This window comes from Gopherus flavomarginatus, chromosome 10, assembly GCF_025201925.1.
Source record: "Gopherus flavomarginatus isolate rGopFla2 chromosome 10, rGopFla2.mat.asm, whole genome shotgun sequence".
NCBI lineage: Eukaryota > Metazoa > Chordata > Testudines > Testudinidae > Gopherus > Gopherus flavomarginatus.
This window is the reverse complement of record NC_066626.1, coordinates 19,632,170-19,651,764: the sequence shown is the minus strand read 5'-3', so window position 1 is coordinate 19,651,764 and position 19,595 is coordinate 19,632,170. Positions and strand designations below refer to the sequence as shown.

At 40.3% G+C, this 19,595-nt stretch overlaps 1 protein-coding gene across 1 annotated transcript in view; it reads right to left on the bottom strand.

Annotated features, from left to right (window-relative positions):
• The window catches only part of NDUFS1 (NADH:ubiquinone oxidoreductase core subunit S1), a 30,252-nt gene that overhangs the window by 4,332 nt on the left and 6,325 nt on the right, over positions 1 to 19,595 (bottom strand). The window contains exons 2-14 of the mRNA XM_050969591.1: positions 18,002 to 18,069; positions 16,312 to 16,403; positions 13,438 to 13,545; positions 11,718 to 11,794; positions 11,041 to 11,122; positions 10,787 to 10,917; positions 9,681 to 9,866; positions 8,581 to 8,715; positions 7,989 to 8,103; positions 6,874 to 7,019; positions 6,013 to 6,141; positions 3,311 to 3,440; positions 950 to 1,110 (exon numbers count right to left, since the gene is read on the bottom strand). Coding sequence (XP_050825548.1) covers positions 950 to 1,110; positions 3,311 to 3,440; positions 6,013 to 6,141; positions 6,874 to 7,019; positions 7,989 to 8,103; positions 8,581 to 8,715; positions 9,681 to 9,866; positions 10,787 to 10,917; positions 11,041 to 11,122; positions 11,718 to 11,794; positions 13,438 to 13,545; positions 16,312 to 16,403; positions 18,002 to 18,065 — 1,556 coding nt within the window. The 5' untranslated portion in view covers positions 18,066 to 18,069. The remainder of the gene's footprint in view (positions 1 to 949; positions 1,111 to 3,310; positions 3,441 to 6,012; positions 6,142 to 6,873; positions 7,020 to 7,988; positions 8,104 to 8,580; positions 8,716 to 9,680; positions 9,867 to 10,786; positions 10,918 to 11,040; positions 11,123 to 11,717; positions 11,795 to 13,437; positions 13,546 to 16,311; positions 16,404 to 18,001; positions 18,070 to 19,595) is intronic.

Here is a 19,595-nt window from a genome sequence, read left to right as displayed (position 1 = left end):
AAGATACCTCATACTACATGCCTTTTTAAATGCAGTGTTTGGTAAGACTGACTTATTTTTGTTTCATCAATATTTTAATGTGAATTTTCTCTCTTCGATAGCAGTGTTTTATATTTAATTTATATTCAGCAGACCAAATTCTTGCCTCGTTAAACCGGTGTAAGTCTACTGACTTCAATGGAGTTACTCTCCCAAGATTTACACTCGTGTAAAAGAATAACTTCACTCAAGATAATTCTCCTTTATAGACATTGACACGCAGGTTTTTCAGATTTAAAGTATCTCAGTTACAGTCTTAAGCAGAGAAAGGAAGAGATTGAACTAGGGTTCTTGTCATCCTAAGCGGCGGTTTGTTCCTGATAGCAAAACCAGGCTCATTAGCAGGAATCATCTTGATAAGTAGTTTAAAAGACTATCTGGATAATTTCCAGATCTTTTAATATCAAAGTGCAAAAGAATACATCTGGTTAACAGGAGACATTAATCTAGTTAGACCACTTGATTCAAAAAGACAAAAATCTTACCTGGAGAACTATACAATGCAGGAGAAGTATTAATTAACGGTCTTCTTAAGCACTATTGATATTCTGCCTTTCCTCTATGTAAACACTACTTGCTTACCAAGTAGCACTGGTTCTCTGTATGTCCTCTTAAGCACGACAGGGTATTACATTGTTAACCCCTCTCATAGTCTAAACCCAAAATTTGCCTCTGTGCCAACAGTCCCGGTGGCTAGCTTGCTAAATCATGAAACAGAGGTTATGGAAGCTTTTCTGCTAAGTTATATCGTGTCTCTTAGTTTTAAGTGCTGCTTTATTCCACATATGAGCCTTGGCAGGCTAGAACCCATGTGTTTGTACTGAGAAGTCTTCATACTTGGCATAAAGAGTTTAATATATACCACAGGTTAGATAAAGCAGAAAGGCTGTAGAAATGCTGTAGAGCGAACCTATGAAGGATGTTCATAACTTTCCAGTCAGTACCAACTCCACTTTTTGTCCTAGCATTTTGTGCAATGGTAGAAACTGCAGCATGTATAGCTGCTCCATCACTGCGCTGAAGTGCTGTGCTGCCTACCACCACCATTGGTTTTTTGGCCTGGTTAAGGACCTGAGGGGGAAAAAAATCAAAACAAAAATTTAAAAAAAGAATGACTTCTCATTCTAAGGCAGTGACATTGAATTTTGGTACAGAACAGGATTTCCAAGAAATGATTTATGAACTGTGTTACAGTAGTATGGAACACAAAAGAAAACAAATCCAGTGTTTTTAAACACTATCCTTTCAAGGAAGCAGAGCTGCAGCTTTGAAATGATCAATCTATCTATTTTATCTCTAGCAAAAAACCTACAAATGTTGCTATAGCAAAAACTTATGTTATCTCGGCCAAAGCAATGTTGTTCTGGGCCTTTTCCAGCTAGAAATTGTTTAACTGGAAACAGCAGTGGCTAGAAGGGACAACTCAGCTCACCCAGAAGAGGACATGTGCCAGAGATTTACGATCATGAACATTTCAGTTTCGCACATTGGAAAGAATTTTCAAACATCAGCTTTGTGGTGAGCATATTAAACAATTTATAGAGAATCCCTGCTTGTTAACCATTCCTACATCCGTGAATGTTATGAAACCGCTCTCCAAAACAGCTTCTAAACCAAGGGTTGGCAACCTATGGCTCGCATGCTAAAGATGGCACGCTGGAGCCTGCCGGGACTCCAGCATGCCATTAAAAATCCTGCCCAGCCCAGCCCACTCTCCTCTGCTCCCCCCGAAGGGGCAGGGAGCAGAAACACAGCTGTGCACACGGGGTGGAAAAATGGCCCCACTCTCCGGGAACTGGAAGCCGCGGGGTCTGCACTCCCGGGCCGGAGCGCCAGACCGAGCGCAGCAAGCTGCCGGCTCCTCCCCCGGAACCCTGCTGCCACGCGCAGCGCTCTGGGAGTTAGGGCTGCGCGCTCTGGCGGGGCAGTATTTGGCTCAGCGGGGAGGCAGACACGCTCCCTGCTCAACTGGAGCCATGCTGCTGCCGCGCGCAGTGCTCTGAGGGCCACGGCTCTGCTCTCCTGTGGAGCCTCAAGGTAAAGGGCCCAGGGCTGGAGGTGTTGGATAAGGGGTGGGGGCAGTCAGGGGAAAGGGAGCAGGGTGGCTTGGATGAGGGGGGTGGCTAGGGGCGGGGTTGGATGGGGCATGGGAGTCCTGGGTTTGTGAGGGTGCAGCAGGTGGATAGGGGTCAGGACAGTCAGGGGACCATGAGCAAGGAGGGTCCTGGGGGGGGGTCTCAGGAGGGGGTGGTCAGGGGACAAGGAGCTGAGGTGGTTGTATGAGTTGGGAGTTCTGGGGGTCCTGTCAGGGGGCGGGGAGCGGCTGGAGGGGTCATGGGAGTCCTGGGGGTCTGTTTGGGGATAGGGGTGTGGATAAGGGACAGGGCAGTCTGGGGACAGGTAGGGGGTAGGAGTCCAGTCTGGGGACAAGGAACAGAGAGGCTCAGATGGGGGGGAGCATCCTGGGGAGCAGGGGTCCTAGGAAGGGGTAGTCAGGGGACAAGGAGCAGTGGGCTTGGGAGTTCTTAGGGGGGCAGTCACTCAGCTCTCTCCCCTGAGCCCTGACCCCCGACCTCCCCCTCCCACACACACACACACACACACACCCCATGCCTCTGCCCTGAGCCCTGCACACCCCCCAGGTCCCTGCCCTGAGCCCTGTACCTCCCTCATACACATCCAGCCCTCTGCTCGACTCCTTCATCCCCCCCCCAGCCCAACCCTAGCCCTGACTCTGGCACCTCCACCCATACCTAGCCCCCCCTCTGCCCTGACACCTCCAGCCCCAACTCCAGCCCACCCCCAGCTCCCTGGATCCTGGCTGCCGGCCCCGCACAGCCCGCTGCTGGTCTGGGGTTCTGGCTGATGGACCCTGCCAGCCGGGGTCCCGGCCGCAGGCCTCGCTCAGCCCGCTGCTGGCCTAGGTGAACAGAACCCCAGACCAGCAGTGGGCTGAGCGGGCCAGCGGCGTAAGACCAACATTTTAAATGAAGCTTCTTAAACATTTTGAAAACCTTGTTTATTTTACAATACAACACTAGTTTAGTTATATAATATATAGACTTATAGAGAGAGACCTTCTTAAAAAAAAAACCCAAAAAACCCCATTAAAATGTATTACCGGCACGTGAAACCTTAAATTAGAGTGAATAAATGAAGGCTCGGCACACCGCTTCTGAAAGGTTGCCAACCCGTTTTAAACACTGCACCCGTGAAAGATAAAATTATATTCTGACATATCTGAATAGGAACATTATTAAGAAGCATATACCTTGATGAAGGAGTGTTTTCCTGAAGCAATGTCCCGAAGTATCTGTGGCGAATCTCCCAGATGATCATATGTGTAGGTCAGATCCACTGCACTACCCACAAGGGCCACCTGCAGATCATTGTGAAGCCAGCTGGAAATATAGCAAGAACAAAATACAGTTATCTGAATTCCATCCAAATCCATAGTGTCTCCTCTCTGTAGCCCTGTTGATCACCCTGTTAATAACTTCATTTAACCTCTTAGTGCTAATCAATGACTTTGTGTCTGCATAGCAGTTCCAAACCACTAGCTACAATTACGGAGGCCTGGTCTACACTAGGAAGGTAGGTCAGTATAACTATGTTGTTCAGGGATGTGAAAATCCACACCCCTGAGCAACACAGTTAAACCAACCTAACCCCAATGTAGACAATGCTAAATTGACAGAAAATTCTCCTGTCAACCTAGCTACCGTCTCAGGAAGCTGGATTACCTATGCTGATGGGAGAACCCCTCTGGTCGACATAGGGGGTGTCTTCGCTGAAGCAGTGCAGCTGTGCTGCTGCAGCATTTTAAGTGTAGATGAACCCTGAAGGCTTGTCTACACAATTAGTTCACAGCAAGCTGCACTGAAAGTCTACCCCACACTAGCCTGTCATGGACTAACTGACCACGTGGATCCTGTAATGCACTTTGATCTCAGAAGCACATGAAAGCACAAACTGTTAATGCGCATCAGAACGGTCCACACGGATAGCTAGTCTGCAGTAGGCTAGTCCTGGGTAGAATCGCATGCCAGCTAATTAATTGTTCATATAGCCCAGCCCCAAGACCGAATTCTGTTTCAGCAGAAATAAATAGCAGCTTGGCAGGACTAGATCAGTGAAAATGCAATTCAAAATAGCATTTCTGTTTATCAGAATGCCTGGTTTTTCAAAAGTTTCAGACATCCCCAGGCCAATGGGATTGGGCTGTACTGTTAAGACACAGGAAAGCTTGTTAGCCAAATCCAGGAAAGTGATGATTGTAATGACAAAGCATACTGATGGAATTCTACAGAAGTTCTGTTTTTAATTCTCACCTTTTTCTGCATAAGTACAATTTAGTACATTTTTGTGATTACCATGTAGATAAGCTTTATACTATAATTGTTTCACTTCTGTAAAAATACATATTCTGGGTTCAGCACTCTCACTGCCTTTGGTGGACCAGCTGCACACATGTACATGCAGTATTAGGCCCTATGATTTTTCTTTGGTACCGTGATATGCTGTAGTCTCAGAATGCTACTAAATATATTCTCCTGCTTGACCTTCTGCTCAGCTCTTAACTGCACAGAGAGTGAAGATGATATGCAGTAGGGAACAAGTTCCTGGAAAACTAAAGTAACCTATACATTTCTGTGAGGCAGCACTCACCCTTGCACTTTTTAGGGATTACTCGCTTTTGGGGGGGGGGGGGGGGAAGGAGTCCGAAGGGGGAGGGAGCAGCAGGCGATGAGTTCAGACTAGAAAGAAGATACAATCCTCTAGAGAGTTCTTTAGTTTCTTGCAGCCTCTCATTACACTAAATTATAAAAAGGCATACAAAAATTCCACCAAATCCAGTTACAGAGATTTCCCCTTTTCTATCAAAATTTTATAATAATCAATTATTAAAAAAAAAAAAAAAAAAAAGTATCAGTTAAGTGTACTTGGTCATCCCAAAACAGTGAGGAGGATTAGCGTAACAAAACCTACCGGGAAACCAAGGTTTACAAAAATGTAACTGTCCATATTTCATAAATTTGCAAAAGTAGATATGTTTGCCTCTCTCTAAAGAACTTAAGGTGTTCCCCTCAACATACACCTAGTCAAAGGCAACTAATAAAACAGTTTTGAATCTGGCACTATGATTAGGAGAGTGGAACCTATTGTTTTACATTTAAAAAAGAAAAAAAAAAGTGTGAGCAAAAGCAAGTGTAACTCAAGATAAGAGACGCTGCCATTTGTGGCTTACTTTACCCCAATCAATTGTTGACTAGTTATAGAAAACTACCAGGGCATATTCTATTAAGTAACTAATAAAATATAGGATTTAGGTTATGTAATTTTTCTTGAATCCTCTTAAATTCTATAATTTAATGTGGTAAATTGGATGAACTAAACAACTGAGTTACATTTAAGATCCAATATATGTTTTTCCAAATCAAAATGGATGAAGTTCTAAACTTCATCTGATTGAAAAACATTTTCAAAGACAGATCAATCACTTATCTTATTCCTATTTTCCAAGCAATGAAGTCAACTATATCATCACTTCTTACAAGTCATCTAGTCACATTTACTAGGGCAACAATCATTTTAAAACTTCATTCTGTGCACTGATAGTGCTAAGCAGTGTCCTTTTAGGAATTTACTTGAATAACCTTCTATAAAAATTAAATCTGAGAATTTTTTGTTAGTCTGTTCTTCCCTTGATGCATGTGAACTCCCATTAATGGTAAGAGGGAATTATTGGCATATAATCTATGCAACGAAGGGGAAGGGAGGGAAAAGACCTTGTGGTCTACATATGCGCGCGCACACACACACACACACACACACACACTACATCCTGCAGATGGATCTGCTGAGTGAATACTTGCACCCACACAGAGCTCCACTGCAGTAGCGTACAAGGGTGGCTCTAGCCCCTACTTTGTAAGTATGGATGGACTACCTCATCTCCATAAAGATACAAACCTCTTTCTAATTCTAGCATTAAACAGGGGTGCCTCAAAGCGTGGATTGGTGCCAACCAGAAGCAGGACATCTGCTTCCTCCACTCCAGCAATCTTGGTATTAAGCAAGTAGTTAGAGCGTAGGTCTGTGCTATAATACAAGAACACAAAGAAATTATCTTTGTCAGAAAAACAGGAGGAGGAGTTGTAAAGGCAGTAGCAGAGATGACACTGGAGTGAAGTAAACTTAAATCTCCAAATTATATTTTCAGACAGGAAAAAGAAAGAAGAGCATGCTCAATGCTAAGGATACTAAACCAAATCCAAAACAAAAACACAACCACCTACAGATGGGTAGCCGTAGGTTACTACAACGTAGACATTTTCTGCTGTCTACCAATATAAGATGCTCTCAGCCTTCGTAGACTGGAAAATGCAACTTCATTGCTAGATTTATGTTGATACCAACACAGAGTATTATGGCTGCCCTACAGGTATAGTTCTCACAATAGTACACAAAAGTAAAGCTGGCTAAAGAGATCAGTTTATAGCAGAGTAGTCTAATGGGACGGCAAAAAGCTATTGTACTCTACTACTGAACTGCAGTTGTCCCATATTTATCAGATTTGCATTTCTATTATTGTAGAAGCTACCCCTCCATCCACTCTAACGTGCCGACTCAGAACAGTAATATTCTAGATGTGGTCTAGTATTCTACTTCATGTCTCTACCCTGGCAGATTTCAGAATGAAATGATTCATAATTTATCAATATGCCATGGGCTACTGGACAATTCATATGCAAGATCTCTAAGAATGTATTAATACTCTCTAATTGGAAAACATAATTAAGAAAAGTATAAACTTTGCCTGTGTTATCTCACCCAGCTCCAGCATTAGGGAAGACCTCTTCAGTGCATAGAGTGTCAGAGTTTACTCTATTCAATAAGTCTTTTAGAGCTACCAGTGCTTCTGCATCCACCAGTCCTCCTGCAATCGCAGCCACATCCTTACCTTGGACACCCTGCAGCTGTACAGAGAGGAACAAGATCTGTCTGACATATCTATAAGTAACAGCTGAAAACAAGCGCTCTCGCTCTCACCCATACACACTCAAATGATAAATTATGAAGCAGAGACAGCATCCGAGAAAGTAGATAGCATCACTGTTCTCCTGTAAAAATGCTATGATGATGCAAGTAAGAATTTTGACTTATCTTTTCATTTTTTTAAAATTAAATAAAAAACTCCATCACCACCATGCAAAGTACTCAAAACCAAGAACAGATCAACAAAGGTGTAAGAATAGATACAATTATTAAAGAACAATGAAACATTCATGCAGTACAACATCTTAACAGCAGAATTAGGGGCACAGAGAAAGCTTTAGACCAGATCTACCCAATCCACAATGTAACTGTTTTGGGAGGTGGGGGATGGGGGAAGATAGCACAGTTTAATTCCATGAAAAAAAAAAAAAAAATCTTCAGATAAACACTATATCGGTAAATAGATTGGGGAATAGTCACTTCATCCTGAATTTCTATAGAAGTAGTACAATATCTTATTTAAATTAAAGATAAGTTAGCATAATTGGGAGGAGAAAAATTAGCCTCATGTAATCATTAGTGTGCAATCTAATCTAGTACCTTCCCTAAAAAACAATCCAGAAGGGGGAAAAAAAAAAACAAACCACCCACACTTGAACTCAAAAAAGTAATTTTTTCTGAATTTCTTCATTACCTAGGAATTTTGGTAAGTGGAAACCAATTGTCTTCTAATAAGGTATAATTCTCCAAAATTATTCTTATAAAGTAAGACTAATAATAGATGGTTGTCTCCAGTCGTCATTATTTGATTTCCTAGGCTTCAGATTGACTGGTATAGTAATTTGCCCTGCTGCACAGAAGTATCATAAATATCCTTTAAAAAAAAAAATAAATAAAAGAGAGAGAGAGAGAGAGAGAGAGAGAGAGAGAGAGAGGCAAATATTTCTTACCACTCCAGCAACACGAGTCAGGGCATCTTCCCAGGAAGTGTAAACAAAAAGCCCTTCTTCATTTTTGACCATTGGTTCAATAAGCCGCTGGCGTTTCAAACCATCATAAGCAAACCTGGATGAAGAAAGCCAAACCAGTACTATTAAAAAACACTAAGAGGAAGATGTGCTTTTATAGTACAGGCAATATCATTAATTGTGAGGCAGAGATCTACAGAGTGAGTGAAATATGAACAAAACCACAGCAGCCTTTGGTTCGGATATCCTAAACAGCTGGAAGGAATAACCTATCATGATACAGACTAGTAAATTACCCAAAATTTGAACGTTTCAACTCTCCCCTTTCAACATATAAAAACAAATTTGTCAGTAACAAAAAATTTAAACATTACTACAGTCAAGGACTACAAAATATAAAATTCTAGTGCATGGGTTGGTTAATATGTATATTTACAGCATCACAAGAATTCTGAGTTTGCCAACAATGCCTTTAAAATACCAAGTGTAGAATTCAGAGGTCAGCGCTACAGTCAGTATTTCTGGTACACTGTGAAAATGCCCATTTAAAAACACAATACATATATATTGGTACCTTGTTTTGTCAGAGATCCATTCCTCATTGATGTCTTCATGCAATCTTGGCAAAATCCTCATCACTTCTCCAGTCCGTGTGCTCACCACAATGTTACTTCCAACGGCATCAAGAACATCAATGGACTCAGTCTTTCTGTGGGGAGGAAAAGGAACAGAAACCTACAACTCATGCATTGTTAAGCGATTGTTCAAAAAGCAATAGAAGTCTTTAGTCAAAGGTTACAAATGCTGTATGTAGGTTTCCAGCATTATCAGATAACTAACATTAAAGGTTTGTTTCCTAAGACATATTGTAAATCAGCCTTTCACCAGTCACTGGACTATAGAATTTGATCTTTCATAAGCACTGTATATTCAACCGCTGGCACAATTTAGAGAGACCTGCAAATTGGAGACTATTCTGATCCTCCTGCCTCCCAGATTGCTAGAGATAAAAACCATTCTAATTTAGAATGACCAACATCTATAGGATGAATGTACTCCTCAATTTAATTGACTTGGTATCAAAGTAACTCAATTGCTTAAGTATCAGAGGGGTAGCTGTGTTAGTCTGGATCTGTAAAAAGCAACAGAGAGAGAGAGTCCTGTGGCACCTTTAAGACTAACAGATGTGTCAGACACACTTCGTCAGACACATGCATCTGATGAAGTGGGTATTCACCCACGAAAGCTTATGCTCCAATACATCTGTTGGTCTTAAAGATGCCACAGGACTCAATTGCTTAATGAATTCAATCTATACCTCTATCCTGATATAACATGACCCGATACAACACGAATTCGGAAATAACACAGTAAAGCAGTGCTCCGGGGGGGGGCGGGGTGGCGCTGCACACTCCGGTGGATCAAAGCAAATTCGATATAATGCGGTTTCACCTGTGACGCGGTAAGATATTTTTGGCTCCCGAGGACAGCGTTATATCGGGGTAGAGGTGTATATCAAAGACACAAACAAAACCAAAAAAATTAAGTCTGTTACAGCACTTTCAATTTCTCTTACGATAGTAGCATAAATATTTATGGTGGGTGAATATTAAAGAGCATATGAAAGATAAACAGACATTAACTTGTATTCAATGTACCACTTAAAATACATACCGTGTCTCCCAAGGACGGGCAGTAAAGGCATATGGCTTGGAGGTAAGGGCTCCTACTGGGCAGATGTCAATAATATTGCCTGATAACTCAGACATAAACATTTTTTCAACATAAGTGCCAACTTGCATCTCGTTTCCTCTGCCTGTTGTTCCCAAGTCATCTACCCCTGCAATCTCACTAGCAAACCTGTTGGATGCAAATAAAGTGTAAAAAATGAAATGTATATCAATATTAATTCTTAATCTTTTTATCTTTCAGTATCAGTCTCTGGAAGAGAAGACGACTTTCCTACAGGAGGAGGGGAAAAAAAAAAAAAAAAAAAGAAATAGGACAGGCATCTAAATAGATTGGAAAGTCCCTATGTATGTAGTACAATGATTCTAATAGTTGGAAATAGTAAAAAGCAATTATACTATGTTTGTGTAAACATGAAGACATATCCAGCAACAGTTCACATACAGAAATACTAGCTTGCTGGATTTCATTGGGGTGGGAAGAGAAAGCTGATTCAAGGAACTGGCAACTGGTTTAAGGGAGTTTGATTATCACTATGTATACAGCCAAATTAAGCAGTAACCAGAATTTCTCACACAAGATAGGCAGAGAAAACTGTATCTGATCCATACCTGGATAAAAGTTCAGGTTCAAATTGAATGATGCTGAAATCTAAAAAGCTATCCTCCTGAGATTTTAGTCTCAGACTGCTGTCACCTTGAGTCACAATCTTGGGACAATGGCTGTTTGAGACTACAGTTTCATACAAACCAGATCTGAAGAAAAGGCCTCTTCATATTTTGGGACCTGTTCTGGAATATAAACCACAGGGCTGGCTCTGAATTTGGAGTTTGATTCCATTTTCTTGCTTTGGACATCTCTAGTTGTATTGTCTGATAGTTATTTGGTGGTTTGTGAGAAATCAGTTGGTTGTCTCCATCAGACACCAACATGTCTCCTTGCACCTTGGTTGCAATCACACAAGAGACAAAGGATTGAATGCAATTGGTTTAGCATCTTTCACGATGCATTAGCAACAATCAGTATTTTAAAAATAGATTCTCCCCCATTCTATTTTCCATTGGAGATAATACTAAGCTGAAATACATTACCTGATACACCGAGTGCACTGTATACATCGAGTCATAATTGTTTTGACTAGTGGGCCAATGTTCTTGTCTTCAACTGCACGTTTTCCCTCTAAAAATCTACTCCTATCATTGCCAAACATCATTGACTGGTCCTAGAATAGGTAACAGAAAATAGTTGAAGCCATGTTACTGAAAAATGTAGTTTCACTGAAGACAATTAAAGAGACAAATGTTAGCAAATAAGAAGTGTAAAAAAATTGAACCCATCTTTGTACCTGAAGGTCACACTCTCCTCCCTGATCACAGATTGGACAGTCCAATGGGTGGTTTGCCAGCAAGAACTCCATTACACCCTCTCTGTTGGTGTCAGTAGTTACAGAGTTAGTGTCACAACACTACAGTTTTACCCTGTAGTCTAGGCTATGAATGGTAGACAAGGCCTCTAGAGCATTAAAAAACAGACACTAGTGTCATTATCACTAAAATGCCAATTTGTGTTTAAAAGACAATAAATTGGGCTAACTGAATGACTTGGGTAATAGTAATGGGAAATGGGCCTGCATCTCCAGGTTACCGTTTTGTGTTTGCCACAGATTGGAGGGGATTACAAGTTGTTATAATCAGATGGCTAGGTAATAGCCTAGCCACATCACAGCACCAGGATCATCACTACCACCCTTGTTAGCATTCTCAGCCAAGAGATTGGGAAGAATTGCATGGACATAGATTTTAAAATTTTAACTAGAAAGTAAACACTCTGTCTACATACAGTTTTATAGTATATTGCAAATAAAGTTAAAAGCAGTACTTTAAGTGCCTTTATTTAAAAATGAAAAAAAAAAATCAAAGCTGAATACTGCACATTTGTTAAATTAGGCGATGTAATTATAAACCACACAGCCTTCTCTTCCAATAATAAAACAAACAGCTACATGAAGTCAGATGTGGATACCTTGCTTTCCTGGACTTCTCAGAATTTGTCAGTATGTTCCAACCCTTCATTACTGGCATTGCACAAGCAGCTACTGGCTGCAGACATAATAGGAAAAGCATCAGGAGATCTCCTCTTACAGCAAAGAGTGAATTATTCATACATCTTATAGAAAATACAAACATATTTGCCACAAAACTCAGAAAAACCTACCCAATTAAAAACATAATTGACTTTGGTTTTGAAGTTCTCTCCCATTCTTTTTGAGAATCTGTGACGTAAGTGGTTAACTTTTGCCATTATCATTAGTTTTGATTTAATTAGTGGGTTTAACCTATTTTGTTCATTTTTAAAAGAAAAAGAAACTATACGGCACCAAATGGAGAGAATGCAACTCTGAAAAAGGTTCTGCTCTTGACACAGGGCTCAATCCTGCACCACTGAAGTCAATGGGGGTTTTGCAACAGACTTCAATGAACACATAATGCAGTAATACATGGGGCTAGTAAATAAACTGCCATTTCAGTCAGGGACAAAGTTGTAGGTCCCAATCCTTCAATTAGATCCATGCAGGGTCGAGGGCAAGTTCAGGGCCCTAGTTTGTATACCAAAATGACCACCTGCAGCAACAGTGTGAGTTTCGTAAGGTAACAAAGTATAAACGTATTTATGAAAGATATACAAGAAAGTAGCGGTTTTCAGCCTGTAGTATGCAGAACCCTAGGGGGCGCAGACTATGTCTAAGAGGTCTGAGAAAGGTGACTATGAGCTGGTCTATGCTAAGTCAATGTAAATTATGTCGCTCATGGGCGTGAAAAAGACACCTCCCTGAGCAACTTAAGTTACATCAACCTAAGCACTGTCCACACCAGCGCTATGTCAATGGGAGATGCTCTCAAGTAGGCATAGCATGCCTTCACCAGATGTGCTACAGCAGTGCAGCTGTATCGGAGCAGCTGCATCGACGTAGCCTGGTAGCATAGACTTGCCCTATGAAAAGAAAGTGTCAGATGCCAGACAAGGCACTCTTGTTTCTCTAATCAGTCAAAACAATGCAAATACCCCCACTACAAGTCAAAACCCAGAAGTGATGATGTTACCACAGAAGTCCACAGTTTGGCGCCCTTCCAAATGCATGGGTGGTGCTGGGGGGAGGGGAGACTTGCAAAGTTATAACCACTCCAAAATTTGCTTCAGGCCCCCCATGCCGCTCTGTAGCAGCTGCCACTCTCTGGCCGCCCTGCTCTGAAGGCATGGAGAGGGACAGAGCCTCGTAGTAAGGCGGGGCTAAGGCTCACGTCAGTCCCCCCACTGGGAAGAGGTTGGCATCGCCCCTGGTCAAATGCCGTGCCGAGCATGTACAACATTTATAGCTTTATTCTGTTCAGTCAGTTTTCACTTTAAGACTTGTATGACAGGGGTCCACAGACCACATGTTGAATTTCCAAAGGGGTCTGCACTACCCTTCAAAGTTTTTTTAGTGGTCCACAAATAAAAAAAAAAAAAAAAAAAAAAAAAAAAAAGGTTGAAAACCACTGCAATAAAGCATCGCCATTCTTTTACAAATGGACATGACGTTTTGGGGTGGAGATACATGCAGAAAAATAATCTGCTTGCAACATCCGCATTATAACTACAGATTATATGCAATTGTTTTGCAATTATTCACTTTCCAAATTTTCAGTAGAGGCCTGCAAACACTTATAAAATAATACAAATTCAGTACAGAAAAGATACATACCTTGGGTGCTTTCTCTATCTCTACAAGGCACATCCTACAGTTTCCCGCAACAGACAATCGATCGTGGTAACAAAAGCGAGGTATCTGCATTCCAACCTTTTCACAGGCCTAGAAAAGGAAGAAACAAAACTAAGTTACAGAATTACCTCTTAGGACCTTGGTTCAACTGAATTTTCAATTCTGAAATTTCTCAAAGAATGAAAAATTTGTTTTGGTTTTCACGGAGTGCGTGCTCAGTGTATCTCTTCGGCTTGTGCAGCGTTAGCTTCAGAAGTTTGCCTAAAGGGGAGAGTGGCAAGTCAATAATGATAAATAAGGGGCTGGGGAGTAATAGGAAAAAGCAGGTTTAAAAAATTGGGCCCAAGGAGAAAGGGTGTTAAGAACTGTAGTAATAAAAAGAATATTTGTATTTTGTTGCTCTGCAGTAACAAACTCACAAGAAAGTAAGCACTATATCAAGAAAGGTACATGGGAGGAGAGCTCCAATAAGACTTACAGGAAGAAGAAAAGTAAGAATGAATTTGGAAAGAGGTAGAAGATATGAAATAAAAAAAGATGGCAGGCATAAGAAACCCCAATACAGTACAACGACATGGATGTCCACTATAATCTCACTGAGTGCCCTGAAGATTACAGTGGTTCCAAGTGTCACCTCACACATTCACAGAAGAAGCCCAAACCCTGAGAAAATTTAGTAATGCTTTTGACGCAGTCCCAACATGACATTCTCATAAGGAAACTAGGAAAATGTAAATTACTGTAAGGTGGGTACAACTGTTTGAAAAACTGTATTCAAAGAGCAATTATCAATGGTTCACTATCAAACTGAGAGGACATTTCTAGTGGGGTTTCACAGGGATCTGTCCTGGTTCTGGAACTAGTCAACATTTTTATTAAATGACCTGGATAATGGAGTGGAGAGTATGCTTATAAAACTTGTGGATGACAACAAGCAACTTTGGAGGACATTAGAATTAAAAACAACCTTGACTAATTCTCCAATTTGTCAACAAGATTAAATTAGATAAAGACAAATGCAAAGTACTACACCTTTCAGGAAGTTTAAAAAAAATCAACTCCACAAATAGGGACTAACTGGCTGGGTAGCAGCACTGCAGAAAAGGATCTGGGAGTTGTGACGTTTTGGGGACCATCCAGACCAGTAAGAGGTTCCGTCATTGCCTGCTCTGTAACACTGGTATGCCTTAATGCTGTGCTCAGATCCCTGACACCGGTAGTCTGCCCACAAGCACAAGGTCTCACCCTCGCTTACATCAGCCTTATTCCTTGCATGGTAACACCAACAGCTTTCCAGTCCAGAGTTTCCCCAAATCCATCCTCTCCAAGTTCTTAACAGCCAGACAATCAGACAGTTCCCTTTGGTTCGTCACCCCAGAACCAACTCCCTCTATTAGACCAGCTCACTTTGGGATACACACTCCATACAGTTTGTACCAGAGACTTGATATAGTTAAAAATTAACAAAAAGTTTATTTAATCAAAATGCCACATATTCAAAGATTAAATAGTAAAGGAAAGCAAACATATACAAGTTACACAGAAAAAAAACAAAGATGCAACCTCTTGTTTCACACTTCTATATTGTATTAGAAAAAGGATTTTATCTAAGTTACCTATTGCCTTTGAACAGTTCCCCAGCATAACCCCAAGCACAGTGGTGTGCAAATTATTCCAGTCACACTCCCCCTTACCATTAACAGAATCTACCTGTTCCACCCTCCCACCCCATTACTGCACAGCCTAGGCTTCCTCAATAGCAGAGCTTGGGCTGAAGGCAGAGCTGGGGAGGGGGGAAAAGCTGGGGCTAGAAGCAGAGCTGGGACTGGAGGCATGATGCTCCCTCTCCTCCCCACCCCACCCCACATGAAAAATCCTGTATTTACACTGGATTTACACTGTAAATAGATTACACTGCCACTAGATGCTGCAGAGATATTCAAAAGGGAGGTAGGCATCACTTAACATAAACTCTTGGTTCATTGTCAACTTCTACAAAAAGAGTCTCACATCAGTAGAGCAGAGAGAGACAGCTGATTAAGCAGTAATGGAGCCTAAGAGAAATACTGCATTGGGCTATTAGCTGGGAACTGTAAAGCCACAACTATTTTAATGTAACTTGCATCCAAAGGCACAATTCTGCCCTCTGAAATGAACCTTGGCTGCATACTTTATGTGCCATTTCTCCATAGCTGGTCCCTTCCTACTGCTCCTAAAAAGTTAGTTTAGAAGTCTACTTGAAAAGCTGGCCTAGTGGCCCAGCTGCAATGCTAAGCATAGCCTTGAAAAGTTTGGATCCCATTTTGACTTCAGAGGTTTTTCCCCCTCAGGCCAAGAAGAGTGAAAGTGCGGCAAAGGCATGCATAGAGTTCTGAGCCATAAGAGCTGAGGCAGGAAGGGAAGCTCTATCTTGCATACCATTTAATTAAGTATAGCACAGAGGGTGCTAAGAAGAGCAGTAGCCATATAAAAAGTGTGGAAAGACAGTGGGTGTGACCCATACAGTTCTGACAAGGACACAAGAGAGTCACAATAACTACTCTACCTGCACCATCTAGAATTTAATTAAAGCTTGTCTGAATCTATTTACAGCACTGCAGTAGTTATCAGTTTGAATTCCTCCTATGGCACCTTTCTTTCAGCTAATCGGGTCAGATTTTGCTTTCTCAAATGTAAAGCCACTACAAGTGATCATCCCATATTAAGTTCTCTGGTGGATAGTAAAAATACCTATATAGAACTGCCACGAGACACGCAAAGTGATCAGTTACATGAAGTGTAACACAATGACAAAATATACTGTTACAAATGGGGGGGGCACAAGGTAGTCAGATTCTGGTCCAGAATTTTTTCTACCTGAAGCACTGTGGTTCCTGGTTCTACGAAGACAGGCTGCCCATCAACGAACACCTCTATCAAGTTGCTGGCTGCTGCAGTGGTTGTACGCACTAAAAGATACAAGAAAAAAAAACAACTGAGAATTTAAGTCACTGCTAAATGTGACAAACATTTACTCTTTACTCTAATTGGTTGACCAGAAAGGTGAACATCCAAACCTGTGCTCCAAAAGACTAATAAGCATTTTATTAGTCAGTTGTCCACATACTGGAGGCTACTTTAATTAAGAAGTTGGCCTCTAGATATCCTGGTGATGGGCACCATAAAAATCCATAAACAGGATTACTGCAGGCAAATTTCTTAGATGTTGCTTACTAATGTTTTGACAGTTATGGCGCCTATTATACTAGCTATATCAAGGATAAACCAAACAAAAAAATAAAACCCTGATTTCCATTAGCTTATCTAAAATTCTTATTCCTCATTACATCTCATCTAGCACATTTGGCATTGCTATGTCTTCAACCATTATGAACTAGGATGCGACCAAAAGCTTAAAAAAATATTTCTTCAATTGATGCAGTATGTCTATCAAAACTCTAGGCATATGATCATTATGTAAAAATACATATTGCAATAATTAATCTAAACTGACTATTTCAAAACCATCACCAAAAAACAACAAAGTGGACATTCCCTAGTGCAGGTATCGCTTGTGAAGCTCAGTGAGAGAAGAAAAGAATGGAGAATAGCTGATGGCCAATTTTTAAAAGCAAATTAATCATAATTCATGTGTTTTCTTCTGAGCTATCTTTCACATAAATTCACTAATAAATGCAGATTCAAGGTATAATATAGCTTTATCCCCCATAAAATGGCTTTTTAAATGCTTGCCACATAAAATAGTAAAGTGTGCTCTCTTCTTGCTTTGACAAGTGCATTGTTTTTCATATGGAAAATTATGGTGTTTTGTTTTTTTTTAAAATGTCAGTGTGGCTAACATAACACACCTGTAAACATTCAGCCATTCAGACTGCTTAAGTGGCTTAGCATTTCTATATCTCTTGTGGAATGTCAATCTCTGGATACTCCAGTGCATTGTTAGTAGTGTTGGGGAATGAGGGATATTTTAAAGGACCAATCACAGTCAGGACATTCTTCTTTCACGTGATTCAGAGTAGCTCTAAATGAGAGAGAGCAGCAGACAAGGCATTCTCCATGAAGGCCCCTTGGCTGTGGAATTCACTTCCTTCTGGGCTCTTACAAAGCCAGACTTCTTGTTAACTTCCAGCCATACTATAAGTCCATTTTTTCTCCTCAATGCTTTTGGAAAGCATGCAGGTTGAGGGGTAGAAGGATTTTATTGTTAAGTTTGTTGGCATGTTAATGTTAATAATAAAGGGTAGAGTAGTACGAGCAACTTATTGAAGGATGTTTCACATTATTTCACGTTGTTAACTTCAGGATATGTAAAAGCTTCCATAGCCTAAGATGGGTGCTTCAAGTTGTTTTTATAAATACAAATAACTAATAGCTAGTACAATCCAAACCCCACCAGCAACAGGAGCACTATATGAAACCCAGAGAATTGTAGGAAATTTGTGTAATAACCCCAATATACAATGCCTTCTTTACATGCATTGTATCACTATGTATAAGCAGGGAAAGGCTTTTCATGCACTTGTGTATAAAATGCAGGCAGACTCACCACATCCTTTGGTGGATTGAGTGACACCAGCTAAGGCCCTGCGGACAGCAGGTAATCGAAGCATGGTGCTGAAAATTAATACAAGAGAAGTTAGTGGGCTAAATTTTAGCAATTAAGATCTGCCTGATATTTCTATGATGGTAGATTAAAATCAATAATTTTAATATTTAAATTAAATACAGACATTTTAAAAAATAAATCTAATATGAAGTTAACATTTATGTTGGCCTAAATTTATTATATGCAAATTATTTTAATTTAAATTAAATACAAAAAATATTAAGCAGTATCTTTGTGCCAAGTTTTAAAGACAGTAAAACAACTGAACTGGTGGAAGGAACCAGAGTTGGTTGAAGTGCTACCCCAGCTTTTGACAACAGTGCCTCCTTCTGCAGGCACAGAAATACATTTTTTCATTTCAGTTTGTTCAACTAGCTCAGTTCAATGACTAGTGCACTCAAAGTTGAGAATGCAACTGGAAGTTGTAAGAGCAGGCAAGCTTGTTTTCCTCTTCCAACCTATGAATAAACACTAGATGTGAGAATGAGAGCTACTAGTTCTAAAATCCTGAAGGACATGGTGACCAGAAACAATCAATTTGATTCATTAACTACAGATAATACTTCCTTTGTTTAATGAAGTTAGTATTAAATGCAAAACAGGTTTTGATAAACTTTTTCTCTTAAAACAAAATGAAAATGTTTTTGTGCACTGATTTTGAATTTCCATCCAAATAGATCTTGACAAAAACACCATATAGTAAGAAGTTAAGTGATATAACTGCTTAAATAAATGTGTATCGATATAGTGTATCCTGCTGGATAGCAAAAAGAAGCAACAAATTTAGTGTAAAGGCTATATTTAGTTGCAAATCAGCATGTTTTAACAGTTACCAACCAATAAGAACTAAAAAACACAAATACAAAACACGATTAAAATAGATGAATTTAAATCAAAATCTCCTTGCTGATTTAAATCATGATTAAAAAGGGTGATTTAAATCAGCTTTAATTTAAATCAATCTGCCCTGATTTCTTCAGATCTTAAGTTTTTAATTTGTATGCAAGACTGTTCCATACAAATTACAAAAACTTTTGTATCATATGTCCAAAGTGATGAGTAGATGACAGCACCAAGAATTCTTGAGTTCTAATCCAGGCTCTTGACAACAATTACCTCAATAGTCTTCGGCAAAAAATCACTCAAGCTTAAATTTTTAGGAGCCCATTAATTCTGAGTGCTTAACTCAACACAGCCTAAGGCTTGATTTTCAGAGGTGCTGGGCATCCTCCATAACTCCAGCTTAAGTCAACAAGAGTAAAAAGTGTGCACTACTCTTCTGAAAATTGTGTCCTCAAAACTGAGTCATTCAAAGTGAGTGGACATTTTTGAATACGTGAGCCAAAGAGACTGAATACAGGTCACACTGTGAATCAATAGCAAGGATGGATACAAACCCAATTTCTCCTGATTTCCAGTCTTGTACCCCCTACCAACTGGTCAATGCCGGCTCCCTATTCCAAACTAACAGGCAGCTATCAAAAGAAGAGTGTTTCCATTAGCGTGCATGTCACTTTACAGAAAAATAGCAGGA